Source organism: Amblyomma mixtum, chromosome 1 (assembly GCF_055824585.1).
Source record: "Amblyomma mixtum isolate Tamu chromosome 1, ASM5582458v1, whole genome shotgun sequence".
In the NCBI taxonomy this organism is placed as follows: domain Eukaryota; kingdom Metazoa; phylum Arthropoda; class Arachnida; order Ixodida; family Ixodidae; genus Amblyomma; species Amblyomma mixtum.
Genome location: NC_143012.1, coordinates 317,706,735 through 317,721,540, shown reverse-complemented (window position 1 = coordinate 317,721,540; position 14,806 = coordinate 317,706,735). Strand labels below are relative to the sequence as shown.

The window sequence follows — 14,806 nt, the reverse complement described above, 5'->3', positions numbered from 1 at the left end:
TAGTTGCTTTTGAGCTGCGGCGTAGATCATACGCATGCTATGCAAGCGCATGGACGTTCTCTTCGGGATCTCAGTTGCGTAGCTCATTCGCAACAAAAGCTTTTCGATCACACGTGCTTCTGATTGTGTCGTCTCTGGCGAAGTACAACACCCCCTGGCGCAGTTGTCACACGATTCAGCCTGGTTGTCCTTGAGTCAGTACCGACAGTACTACGGCTCCAATAGTTACCCGTAAAAGAAAGTTAAACGCGAGTGAAAACTGAACCGTCGTTCCACGTCTGAGAGCACCAAAGACCGGATGCGCGATCGCTCAGGCTGCTCAGCTTCTGTAGACCACATGTTGCGTCTGGCGGAAGGCTTTCACTGCAGTTCGACGTTGCAGTGGCTTTTGTTTTGTCAGTGGTGCGGGGTAGGAGCCAACGTAAATATGTGAGTCGAGCCGTATGCAGATGGACGTTGTCGTTCCGAAGCACTGATGCGTCCCCCGAACCCGGACCGCATCGCGCTGTGCGGAGTCGAGTTACCCTGCAACTCAACCGAAATCAAGATGTGCGACAGGACGACTGAACGCCGGTCTGCTGTACGCCTGACGCCACACGTCGTGCCTTCGGGGATTCGCGAGTCCCAAAACTGATTGATGGCGCAGATGTGACGCACTTAAACGATGCCAGGGTCGCTCGGAGAGGGATACCGGGGTCGCCTCGGAGAAGCCTTTTCCCGGTTGACGCGGCAAAAGCTAACAAACAAATATTGCCGAGGAACACTGACGACTCTGAGTGTTGTCTATGGCAAGCGGTACTTCCGTCTTCCGGGTTGCGTGACTTGTGGTCCTTTCTGTCTCGCAGTGAGGTTATTGTTCGAGGATCTTTATCTGATCCTGACAGCATAGCTTACTTGCTAACATGGTGTTGCCTTAGTGAAACTCGCCCTGTCCTTGGTCACCAGCTCTACCTTGACAAAACCCAAAACACGCTCTTTCTTCCGTATGTCTTCCTTCTGCATAGTCTATAATAGCCGTAAGTGCAGCGAAAGGTTGATCTTAACAGGACCCACTAAAGTGAAAATAATTAAAGGCCTTCGTGGCTGTCAGAGCACAGGATTGATTGACGTCTAATGCGAGAGTTCTTTGTACCGCAGTGCATGCAACATTTCTCATGACGATGATAATGACGGATCCGTTGTTTTCGTCACTGCTTTCTGATCGCTAAAATTGCAGCACTACTTAAATACTCTTTCTGCCGTTCGTGCAATCGATTTCGACCTTACTGTGTTGGTCAAAGTACTTAATTTTGTGCGTGCCTCGAAATTTTGAAATAGAGAGCAAGAACTCCTCACCGGACATTTTGGAGCACCCACTTTTATTATGCAAAATCAGCGGTGGCCTCGCTGTCAGCCGACCAATGAAACGAACTGGTCCGCGAAGGAGATGGAACACGTGCTGGGCGCGGCGTATGCAAACAATCCCGCGAAGAACAGAGCACGCGCTGCGTGTTCCAGGTGAGCCTGCGATGCCGGAACGACTGTGAAGCGGGCGTCACTCAACGGGACAGCATGAAGCATTCCGGACGGGGCGAACGGTCGCACCGTCTATCGAATACCGTGCAGCCTTGGCGAAGTTGTAGCTCGCGTGTCGGTCGATAAAGGACCCCAACTCACAGAGCTGCTCCCTCTTGAGTGAAGACCGAATCATCCTTATTTCTTTAATGTATTTTCTGATTGGTACTGCTAGCCGTACGGTCATTGAGGGGTCTCCTGGAAACAACGCACATAAATACACTTTGTCAGGTGTTTCCAACCGCAAGCTTAACAGCTTAATCAATATGCAAAGGTAGAAAAATAAATTCGAAGACTATCGCAACTCAGGTGCTACCATTGTGCAAATGTAACCATCAGTACAAATAAAATGGGCTTCCAGTGTTGAGGAGATTACGATCGGTATTCATACCACGCATTGTAGCACATAACGGCACAGAAAGCACCATTACGAGAGGCAACGAATACCGACCATAACAGCAGGTAACAGCTGCTGATAATAACAGCTGCTGATAATAACACCATGAGATATGGAATTGCTAATAAGCCACAGCATTGAGTAAAACAAAAGTTTCAGTTCACTCGGAAGGTCTCCTCGCATGAAAGGAAAGCAAAATTGCCTTCAGCTTTTGTCTTGGGATATTTAATTTAGTATTTAAAGGAGCCAGTTTTTCAATCCATATTTATTAGCGCCTTGAAGAGGTGAAAGTCAGAACCTAAGAGTACAAGATAGAGACTTCAGTTCATAAAATCAGTGAAAGCAAAAAGAAATAGCCCAGATTTCTAGCCTACCGAGTTCATTCGAGCCAATATGGTTGGCAGCTGGTTCTCGTGTGAACTTCTAATCGACCGATGTGAACACAGTTTTAAACACAGGCCGGCGCTAAAATTAATAATCGTTAACAGTTAACGTGGTCAACCATGTCGCTTTTCATCCCCGTTGACCTGCGAACCGATTCCGTAGCGCTGCATGGATTTTAGCGAAACAGAGCACAAGGAGGAAAACGGGAGAGGGGGGGGGGGGGGGGGGGGGCAGCAGCGGAGACGGCGCAGGTCACTTTCTCCGCTCTGTGGGAACACGTTACCTTCCAGGAACGAGAGAGGTACAACGAAAAGGAATACCTGCGGGCGTGGAGCCGTGCCCCCTTGATTGCGGTCAAGGGCCTCGGTTCAAACAGACCGTGTGAGTGTATGCGCCTGTGTCGTTCTCGTTGCATTACTGCCAGCAACCAGCCGCATGAGACACTAACAAGGTGAGAAAAGGCGAGGATTGCTGCTCGCTCCCTACCGAAGTTCAGAGAAAGGAGGCAGAAGAAAAAAGAGTGAATAAAAGAGGCACAGAAAACGGGGTCATCTTTTTCCCTCGACGTAAGAGCATATGCCACCCGGCGGCCTTGGCTTCCGTACGCTGGCCGTTTGTTGCTCGCCGTCACTTCCTAGTTCTGAGAGACTCCCAACGGTGCCAGGAATGCCCCCCCGTCGTGACTGGCAAAGCTTGGACGTGGCTCGCATGTCGGAAATACGACTTGGCAAGGAAAGTGTTTACAGACAAATTTTTTTTTTTTTTCAACCACGTGTGAACGATTCAAAAGACCGGAAAGTGAGACGCTCCGTGGAGATATTTTGTGCAACATTTTAGCCCATCCGTTTGTTCTAGGCGAGGGACGATGAATATGGTGGGGTTGAAGTACTGTTTGCACGGGTAATGCAGCCGCAAGCGAGCCCGTGCAGTATAAATACTTAAATTTTCCTCCCGCTGCTTCTCTACTCAGTGTTCTCAAACTCATATACGCCTAACATGTTCGCATCTTATACTACAACTGATTAACTTAAGTCATATGTAATGGTCATTAATTTCAATTGCTACCAATTTTTTCCTCCTCCCTTTTTAAGCCCTTCATTACCCTCTCCCTGCTCACAAATGTTCTGGTGCCAGCTGTGAGCCCAGCAGTTAAAGATGGGGCCGGCATGCTTCATTTTTTTTCTATAATAAACAATATCCCCTGCATCCCCACTAGTTTTAGAGCTGCTAGCCTGATGCCTTAGGATATTTGACTTGTATATTCGCTGGCTATCTAATGGAACTTTCTGCGTGAAAACGAGCTGAAACTGCTATAGACCTGTGTTGAGAGGCGTTTCCTGACTTTATAAAAAAAAGCAACATCTAAAGTGATAAGCATGTTTTAGAACTTCAGACTAAGCCAAGTTAACCAGAAAGTGGATCCTTTGAACATACGGTGCCCGGAAAAGTGTGTCACGGGCGAGCTGATGGGCTAGCTCATTGCCGTCAATCTCTGAAAGCCCAGGGACCCAGCGGAGGAAAACGATGGAAGGCTGCGGTGCGGAGACCGCTCGTTCGACCTCCTGTTGGAGAGAAGGGGTTAGGGTGCGGTTCTGTATGTGGTGTATAGCGGATTGTGCGTCTGAATAGACTGCGCACTCTTGGAGATAGGGATGGAGGGCAAATGACTGGAGGGTATCCGCAATGGCGAGGACCTCGAGGGACAGAGCGTCCGGAGGACGTAGATACGGCCCACTAGTGTGGGTTTCAGGAGCGGGGAGATGGGGATGGTACAGGGTGCAGCCGCAGGAACCTCGAGGAGCCACGAAGATTGGGAGCCGGGGTGGGAATAGGAGAGGCACACGGGGAGATGGGAATGAGCGAGATACCCGCTTGAGTCAATAACCACTGACCCTGACAGGTAATGGAAAACTGAGCAAGCTGCGAGTCACGATGCAGGATGAGAAGAGAGCGGAGAGGATGGAAGAGGCCTGTGGCAAAGAGCTTAGCGGTAGAGGTAGTGACAGGGAGGTGGAGAGCTTGTGGAGGCCCACAAGGGCAGTCTCAGGAGCGTTACGTTGAGTCTGAGTGAATGAAACGTAAGGAAACTCGGTAAGGAAGGGTAAGGAAACTCGGCACGCATGAGCCTCGTGGAGACCTGAGCGTCGAGTGACCACGCGCCGCAGGAGGTGAGTTACCGAGTAGCAGGCGGTGACAGCGTGGTGGAGGGCTTGTACATTCTTGTTCGAAAGCAAAGGGAAGCCAAGAACTTTGCACTGCGTGACGACATGAATGGGAGAGCCAGAAAGGTGCAGAGAGGCGAAGTGATTGTGTGAGCGCTGGTATGAGGAATGGTTGAGAAGGAGAAATCCGAGCTTCTCCTTCTCAACCATTCCTCATGAGCGCACAAAAGAGGTCTACCTCGAGCTCCGCCTCGACAAAAACCTTTACCCTACCCCTCATCCATCACTCACTGTGGCTTAGGCTTGCCTTCTTCGGCACATTCAGATGAATGCAGTCATCATCCCGTCCCGCCTCTATCTCTATCGCTATCGATCGGACCCTTTCTGTCCAAACTGCACATGTATATATGCGGATCTGGCCCATTGCCTCTTCTATTGCCCGGTTGCTCAGCAGTCGAGTTACTAACCCCCACTTTATCACCTGGCTCGACTGGCTTGGTGCTGAAGGGGAGGAAGAACAGCGACGTCTGGTCGCCCAGGCGGTCGACATGCTAGGCCTGTAAATTATGGCCGAATAAAGGTCTACTACTACTACTACTACTACTACTACTACTACTACTACTACTACTACAAGAAATGCGTGTTTGAAGTCTGAAAGTTACTTTTAGCACCTGGAATACTTCATGACTAAATATCTGCATAATTCTTGAACTCTTGAATCGATTGCTGTAGTATAGATTTAATTTTTGTTATCATACTATCATTAAGTACGAAGATAGAAAAAAAGGACCCCAAATGCAGTCACTGGGAACATTGCAGCCTTAGAATTGGGCATCCAGGAGTACGACCATCCGCATCCACTTGTTACCGCTCGAAGAGGATTTCTCTTTTATCGTAACAGTAAGAGGTGATATGTTCCTGGCGATCGCCCAAGGACAACGATTCCGATTTTGCGTCTGGGGTGCGAGTCGACGTGTGTGGAAATGTGAAATAGATTGTCGCCGGTGATAGCAAGCAGTCCGAATGACAGACATTTCAGTGAAAGTCATCTGATCTGAGCAAACAGATAACTCCTTCGAGAGAAACAGATTAGCACGAAAAAGATCGGCTGGATTCGAGCGAAGAAATTGTCCCTGCACGGAGCAATCTACCATTTTCCATCAGAACCGGAGTGTTTGATCTGAAGGCGTGGCAAAAAAATGACGACATCCCAATGTATGAAGTGTCACCGACGAAATAAATAAAGAAAAAAAAAAAAATGAACCGATATTGCCCAGGTGCTTGAACGTAACTCACGTGATTTGGAGCAGTTAGCTTTCCAGGAAGAAAGGTATCTTACGCTGGATCATGCTAGTTCTCTGCCGCAAAATTGATAATCTTCAGGGACCAATATGGGAAGCTGATAGTTGAGCACTGGGAAAAATGGTCTTAATCTTTTACCCGAGGAAATGCTTTCGCAGATTGTTTTATCAGGGTTCATCATTCAGAAGGGGCTCCTTCTGAATGGTGACTGACGGTCATAGGAAGACATATGAGGCGAATTAAAATTGCTACAAATTTCACTTTTCATAGAGTTGGGCTTCAATCACGACTCATTTAGATCAACTGAAGTGAATTCGATAGCAACAGTCGAAAGCAAGCACTCTGTCTCAGGCCAACGAACTTTGACTTTCCGTCCATAAAATTATCCCTTGTAATTGACTGGTCAAATGTTTGAAGAAATTATGACATTAAACCGCCGTCCTAGGAGAAACCACGGCAGGCATAGAAGGAGGTTTAGCACCGTAAAAAGCCCCCTTTCTCGGCTTCTTTTTGGACCTGCGCTCCTATCGGGAGAGTACGGTCAAAGTGGTACTTTTTCTCTCCTCTTCGGGAGCTCTGAAAAAAGGTAGGAGTGAGTGGGAGCGCGTTTCACGGTGAGGGAGAAAAAGAGCGAGCGGACTCGCCTGTATTTCAAAAGATGTTAAAGAACTTTTAAGCAGGAATAGCACTCATAATAGTGCAAGCAGCACATATAAGCATACACTGGAGCGAAGAAGGGAGTCTACTTTACCTGTGCGTTTTGAAAATAACATGATTTTTTCCAGCACACATCCAAAAGTTCGAAACGCAACAAATGATACTTCAACCACGTGATGGATCCTAAGTTATCACATCCTTAGCTACTGAAAAAAATCGGAGGCTCAGCCAACACTCCGGGTCTCAGGAGCTTATATAATTCTCACGGTATTCGCTACAAGAATGACTCTCTGCGTTGCGCGGGCAGCAGGGGCAACGCTGACGCCTTCACGTCGAGGCACCGTCGGCTCGTGCGTGCCAGCAGTCACGCCTCATAGCGACAGATGGCGGAACGTTTTGGGTGCCCTCCTCTCCGCTCTCTCTCCTCGATGGCGCGGGAATGCACGTCTACGCAACACGAGCACAAGCGGCAGGCTTCGGTGCATTCCACGGTTCAAACACCCTGCCTTATTCCCATCTTGCTTAGCCTTGCGTTCCCCGGTGGATCCCTGGACCGAGCCGTCCAAACGGAGCTCCGATCTGGCCTTCAGAAACCCCTCTCCACTCCATTGTCGCACCGCTCTTGAGGCCTCTATGGGTCAGCCGCTGCTCTTGTCTGGGGACAAAAGAGGCGTCGGGAGCTGCGCTTCTGAGAGTTTTTGGTGTATCGGAGACCGCAATGGCTTCAAGCGTAACACCCGCCTTGCAAGGACGAGGGAATGCGGAATTGCATTGTCGCGTTCGTTTAAGAGGAACAGGCGCGCTTTCGATCGCGCTGATGTTGGCTTTTGCTGTCCACCTTGCCAGTTCAAAGCAGCGCTGCAGACCGAGTCACCGAGTCCGAGTCCTGCGCCGACTAGTTGTCGGTATCTTATAGAGTGCGATATTCCACTGGAACAACTCGCTTCGTAATATTTTGATAGTTTTGTCCGGAGGGGGGGGGGGGGGGGGTGGCTAACAAAGAGAGTTCAGCTTAAGTTAAGGACAACGCAGCGAGCTATGGAAAGAAAAATGGTGGGTGGAACGTTCAGAGATCGGAAGCGGGCGGAGTGGGTGAGAGTGCAAACGCGGGTTAATGACATCCTAGTTGAAATCAAGAGGAAGAAGTGGGCTTTGGCAGGGCATGTAATGCGAAGGCAAGATAACCGCTGGTCCTTAAGTGTAACGGAGTGGATTCCAAGAGTAGGCAAGCGTATAGCAGAGGGCGGCAGAAAATTAGGTGGGCGGATGAGATTAAGAAATTTGCGGGAATATGGGGCCGCGGCTGGCGAAGGACAGGGTTAATTGAAGAGACATGGGAGAGGCCTTTGCCCTCCAGTGGGCGTAGTCAGGCTGATGATGATGATGATGTCTGGGGGTACCTTAAAGGAGTGGACAGAGCAAATTTTTCGGAGTGTGTTTGGCCCTGGATTGATGCGTACGACAAACATGGATCACCACGTGCAATTCATCAGCGCTAGATAAAAAAAAATTGCAATTAATTTTTTTTTCTCTGTGGTTTAAGTTTCGGTTTCAGTTGCCAGGCGATTGTTGCGACGTCACAAGTGAGTATGAGATCACGTGAGGTGCGCAGAAACTGTAAGATAACCGCTGCTTTTTAATACGAGAAGAACTGCTCATTCGCATCCAACCAAGCGCAGTCACAGGGCTACAAAAGAAAGCATAGCTTGGGTGGTTGATAATTAGTATTTACTCCATCATTACAAATCTTGGACTAATAATCACAGCTTTGCTGTTCTAATTCATTCAAAACTCTTACGCTGAGCTGCTTCAGAAGCCGGAATGACAGCAAGGGAAGAAAGAGCTATTCCGTTGTAGTTTTTATATGTCTCACATGGTGGGGTGCTCACTTGTGACGCTTAAACCGTTAAGCCTTTCATGGATCGCCAGTTACTCTAGCGCTACCAAAAGATGGATTTTAGTGGTCTGCCTTCCTTACACACAACTGCGCCACGCAGAAAAAAAAACACAAAGCATAAAAAGCCTCTCAGCAGATCGTAGAAGCACAAAAAAACAGCGACAAAAATTATAAGGCAAACAAAGCGTAGACGAATGAATCAGTATTAATAATGGAAGCAACTTAGAGCGGCGAACTGTGCCGCCTGTGGGCCATCCGTACCACTACAATTAAACGAACACTCTTGATTTTTTATTTTTTTTTACTGTGGTTCCTTTTTGACACTGACGTTAACATTGGGGGCTTACAGGCGCTCAAATATCTCAATGAGACTTGCGTAATTCTTTATGTGGTGCCGCACCTGGCTAACATGCTTCCGTGAGATTCCTGCACTAAACAGCGCGAGCTTGTACAAAGCATTTTTCTTTCTTATTTTTTCTTTTTTTCTTCTCGGTGTTAATCTGCTCAAGCAGGCGGATGACACCACTCTTATTATTATCATGTCTTGTAGCGCTTTTTTGTACTTTCTTTACCATGTATGCTCACTCCTGCCAAAGGCCTTCTGCGAAGGCTGGCAGTACCTCTGAAAATAAAATAAATAAACGATCATAGTTTATGGCTGTTTGGTGCTGCCGGTATGTTAATAGACGTTGTACACCCTGAGAGTGACAGCAAGCCGAATCTCCTGTAGAAGTGTCTTGTATTTTAAACACGCACTTGTCGAGTTATCCTGGCGTGTGAAGTATCCACGCTGATGCTGTCGAGAAACTGTGGTACTCGATCAAAGTGACAACATGGGCTTGAGAGTGAACAAGTCAGAGTTTAACCAGACGTGCCCAAGTCGACATTCTTTTGCGCGCACCACTCTAAAGTCTGCATAAGCGCTAGCAGGTAAGCGAGTAGAAACAAGAATTCTTAAGCGAAGTTGTATGTGGACAGATACAGGTACTCGTATTATGAGTAGATAAGCAGAATATATTGCTGTTACGGACAGGGTTAATTGGAGAGATATGGGAGAGGCCTTTGTCCTGCAGTGGGCGTAGTCAGACTGATGATGATAATGGTGATGATGATTGTTCTTGTTCCTTTATATTCCTCGCTTTGCATAGGCTCATGTGGTGTATGCGGCGGTAATTTGTCTGAGCTCTCATTCAAGAACAAATTACTGTGAAGTCACGTTGTTAGGGTCGCCGCAACGGCGACCTCATGGAGTGACAATAAATGCTCCACTTCCCCAGAGACATTGCACACGGCACGCATGTACGACACGAGACGAACAAGTGGTAATTAACCGGCACCAATAGAAAAGTCCATTAATTATTACGCAAAACACGAGGGACCCCTAAACGACAACTAGAATAATTATCAGCTCTCAAATTGCCGCCCCATACCACTGCACAACGATCCAGTTGCCTGAACACCGTTCCCTTGCCACCATAGAGGAGCGTGCGGCTGGCAAATGCTAATTGCTTGCCGGCTGCAGCATAGTTCGTGCCGAGAGTGTGGAGTCAAAAGGAGAGCCACACCCAGTAGCAGGAGCGTGATTTATCGAATTATAGATATCGGCCATCTGAACTCCATACCAGACCGCCGAAGCCGTCCGTTAGCGTTCGCCTAGGCTCTAACAAGTGCGCTGAATCGAGAGGCGCTGAAGCAAGGAGCGGCGGTCTCCCCGCTCAAGGCTCCTTCGACGCTGTTGGCCCTCTCTCTTGCCCTCCTCCTCCGCAATCTGCGCGTTTCTGCAGCGGCGGCCGACGCCTCGCATTGCGCCAACCCTTTCGCGTGTACAGAGGCCGCCTGGGGCCGAAGCGCCTGCTTCTCGTGACTTCTTTTTTAGCTCCGCACTGCGTGACTGGTGCGGTGTGCTTGTTTTCGTTGCCTCTGCTATCGCGCCTCCTTCTGTTTTAGGACGCCCCTCCTCGGGGTCAACTTAAGCCGCGACTTCCCGCGAAAAGCGCCGGCGACAAGCACCACGTCGCGCAGCCGCCGCAGTTTCCAGCGCGCCATTGCTCTTAATGAAGATGGGCCGCGCGCGTGTCGCCCCCGTCGCCTCCTTGCGACGGATCTTTCCTCTTTTTTTAGCTCTTTCATTTATTTATGTTTGCCGCAGCGGCTTACGGAGTGGCGTATCGTAGTAGGAGCGAGCAGCGATTCAGGCGCGCCGCTTCCCGTATCGTGTTTCGCTCGAGAGATATAGGCCACGCTCGCGTTTGCAAGAACCACACATCCTGCGTGGCAAACAAGGCAGCTAATTTATGACACCCGCCGCGTCGGTTCGCCACACGGCTTCTGAGATTTTTCTTTTTTTTCTTCTTCTGGGGAGCGTTGTACCGGCGGCGCGTGCGTTCGTCCTTGTGCCGCGGAGCTGATCCTGTCCTTTTATGGGATTCGGACCCGACACTAGCGGAGGGCCGCGGTCACGAAGGACTGCCCAGTTTGCTCCACTTCGCATCTCTCCTAATTCTGTTCTCTTAGTTACGTTTTTCACGAACTGTCGGCCTCTGTAGTGTTTTGTGCCTTACCTTGGAACACGAACGAGCGCTTCTCTTTCCGCAGGAGACGGTAGCTTGTAAAGCTCTGAGAACGCGAAGACTTTTAAAACACCTGGAACATTAAGCAGCTTATGTAATAAATTTTAGTTGCACCTCAGAGAGAGGATATGTTCCTTGGCTGGAGCCCATCATTTTGGAAAGTCATTGCGAGAACCCAACCACCTCCGCTACCCCCCCCCCCCCCCCCCCCCCCAACCTCGACACTACAACTGCATATTTTATTGATGTGAAAGTGTCACCAATCAAAAGGAACGAATGAACACAGGCGATGTGGCGTTCCCCTTACACCAACTCTGAAACTCAGGCTGCATTCAAACTGAAAAAGAAGTATCAGGCTGAGATACCGCGTACCACCTGAGGGTACGGAATACCCATCCTCCAAGTGTCGAGCGAGTTGTTGCACCAAGTGATCTACCGAGTCCACCACCCACCACTATATCCTTGTGGGTGCTCTCTCAAACACGCGCTCCCTAAACGTCACCAGGTCGCTTGCTGAACTGTTTTGATCATGTGGTGGCAAACAGAGGGCAAGTAATTGTACGAAAGAGCCCAAGAGACAGCCGTTTTGAGCCTCAAGTGAAAGCAATACAAAACGTCTGTATGCACTAATATGTGGGCTAAGGTTCACAGCACTGACGAGTGTGAAAGGAAGTGAACATCACACAACCTGCCATGGTGCCAGGTATACAAAAGCATAAAGCTATGGCGCTCACGAAACACTCGTTGGTGGCGCAGCGGAGTCCTTGTGTTCAATAGTCAAGAAGGATCCGATGCAGGCAGGAAACCATAACCGTGAATTTGAATGCCTTCCACGCATATCGACAGATAATGCCTATGGGGCAGAAACGTGGAGGCTAACAAAGAGGGTTCAACTTAAGTTAAGGACAACGCAGCGAGCTATGGAAAGAAAAATGATAGGTGTAACGTTAAGAGACCGAAAGCGAGCGGATTGGGTAAGAAAGCAAACGCGCGTTAATGATATCCCAGTTGAAATCAAGAGGAAGAAGTGGACTTGGGCAGGGCATGTAATGCGAAGGCAAGATAACCGCTGGTCCTTAAGGGTAACGAGTGGATTCAAAGTGAAGGCAAACGTATAGGTGGGCGGATGAGATTAAGAAATTTGCGCGAATGCGGTGGCCGCAACTGGCGAAGGACAGGGTTAATTGGAGAGACATGGGAGAGGCCTTTGCCCTGCAGTGGGCGTAGTCAAGCTGATGATGAAGATGATGATGATGACAGTACAGTGCTACCTCTAACAACCGGCAGTCCGCACATACATAGATCTGACTGATGCCGAGCAATGCGACTGAAATACTGCCTTGCCGACATGCATGCCCAGTCCACGACACTCATTTTAAGATGGTCCTCAGATGGTCCGTCCGACCGGTGGACCGTGCGTGACAGCCCCCGGGACTGCGACCGCCTCTGCCGCCGCTCCCTGGACAAGGGTCCGGACGGCTCCGAGCTCGGAAGCTGCTGCGACAAGAACGCCGTGTGCGGATGCTCCCTCTCGTCGGGGCTGAGCTCATGCCTCTGCGGACCAGGATTTCACGGGAATGGATTCCGAGGACAATGCACGCGTGAGTGCTTGCTAGATGTGCTTTACCATGTTCACTTGTTGATCGAGTCGATTGACTGACTTATTGACTTATTGGTGAAACATTTAATTCCTTGATTTATTGATGAATTTATACATTTATTTTACTTATTTGTTTATTGTGGATAGTCTTCCTACGCTGCGCTTTCCTTGAACGACTAATGAGTGTGGCTAGGTGGTAAGGTTAGTCAAAGACATTAATTAAGAAATAAACCTTAACTGACACGACAATTTCTTTCTGGTTCGCATTAGCACTTTGCACAACATGCATGTCGTGTTGTTTCCCTATGCATTTCTCGCTAGGATTCTTTCACTCATTTTTAGCCAAGGTTCCATACAACTTGAAGAAGTTGTTTAAATCGCCCAAATTCAGACAAGCAGAAACGAAACAAAGAAACGGATCCCTTATCTGCGTCTTGAGCTCTGTCAGTAAATAGAGAAAAAACATACCGCAATCTACAGGTATGCATATTGTATCAAGCTGCGATCGTCTATCGCTACAGAAACACCTGCCAGGAAGCACCGGCTCTGTACTCCATAAGCGTCTATATCTTACAATGAGAAAAAATGCATCACAGCGACCTGGTGGTATAGCTGCATTTAAGATGGCTGTCGCCACTGTCCGCCAATCATTCTCACCACACGTCTTCGATGTAAAGAAAGGCAAGAAACCTCGTCCGAACCACCTCTTTTTCCCACGAGCATCCGTGCGTCTGCAAACCCAGGTAACGTACGCCCATAACACAAAAGGCCCATTTCAACTTCATTTGCACTCCAGGTAGAGACGTTGATGATGCTCGTCTGTCAAAAAAAGCAGGAGTCTTGTCGATATTGAAGCAAATGAAGTTCGTTGCTAGAGAGGCTGTGCTGCTTAATTTTGGGTATGCCAGGCGCGGACGAGACCTTGGATAAGTGCCTTGCTCTTGGAGAGGGAAGCCTAGCGGTCGTGTTCTTTGCAGCGGTGGGCCGAGACCAAATTAGCTCGGGTTTATGCACAAAATAAAAGGGTCTGCGTGCCCCTCACCCTCAGCGAGGACTCGTGAGAAAGGAAAAGGCACGCTCTGGAGAGGTCGTTTTCTTAAGCCTATCGGAAGCGTCACAGTGAGACGCACGAAAGTGAGGGGTTGAGAGGCGAGGTGAACAGCTACACCGGTCGGCGCGCGCTAGATTGATAGAGACGGATCACGAGCGGAGCAGACCTCCTCGCACCTCGTTAGACGCGCGCGGAGACGAAAGCAGTCTGTCACTGTACCGCTGCACGGCAGCAGCACACCTGGAAAACAGGCGGGAGGGTTGCGGATGATCTCACAGGGCGTGGGAGAAAACGTTACGCGTCATTAAACTCGGGCCTTCCCGGCATCGTTGCGGGGTGAATGGAATCGATATATTCGTTTTCATCCGGCTGATTGTGCGCAAAAAGCAGGACTTAAGAGCAAAAAATAATCTACTTACTACTCGAGTAGCTTAATGGATTCAGCTTTGTTGAATCGGTGGCAAGTCATTGACTCTTGCAACCAAGTATACAGATCTTTACAGCGATTGGTTCTATGGTCCCGGCGTGCCCACAAAGCAACGTGTGGAAGGCGTTAACAGGTTTTTGTCGTCTCAAATACCTTTACACTTCTAAAAAACTGATGGCAGAAAAGTGGCCTACTTCTGAAGCCATGGCTTCACTGGCATGGACTCAGTGTGCAGCTTCAGCTTGTAGAAGATAGCTTTCGTGCGCGGTAAAATTTGCATTTTATGCAACATTACTTGTACATCATGTCCTGACAATCCAGTAACACTGAACACTAAGTAACCGGAGGGAAGAACAATGAAATTAAGACTTTGTAATACCGCTTTCGCGAAACTGAAAATAAAAATTCAGTTGAAGAACGAGCTGCCAGTAAAAATATAGCAAAATACACCTCATTCATAAACCCCCATAAACACGGACATGGAAGTTAGGAGAAACAGTGAGACCGGGCAGAACAGTGAGTAAATTTGTCCGTACGAACGCACGAGCTATCGAGTGGCGAGTGTGCGTAAAAACAATGGGAAACAATATGCCGTGCATAGAGAAGTACTAAACCTAGCCTATCATTTCTTGGAGGTTGGAAATGACAATCCCGTTTCATGGGCTCAAGGTACGAGCCGCCCCAGAGAAGTGCGAAATACTATATCAAAACGGTGAATACAGAGCCTGATGCAATGAATTATTCACCAAACATAGCGAATTTATGTTGCTAGAAGCATGTTACAGGCTCTAACTCTGCCGAATAT

At 48.7% G+C, this 14,806-nt stretch overlaps 1 protein-coding gene across 2 annotated transcripts in view; it reads left to right on the top strand.

The window, feature by feature from the left end:
• Nucleotides 1-14,806, top strand: part of LOC149372605 (sushi, von Willebrand factor type A, EGF and pentraxin domain-containing protein 1-like) — a 70,126-nt gene that overhangs the window by 21,033 nt on the left and 34,287 nt on the right. For both annotated transcript variants that reach the window (XM_089567108.1, XM_089567107.1), the window contains exon 5: nucleotides 12,315-12,524. In XM_089567108.1, the coding sequence (XP_089423234.1) occupies nucleotides 12,315-12,524 (210 nt within the window). The remainder of the gene's footprint in view (nucleotides 1-12,314; nucleotides 12,525-14,806) is intronic.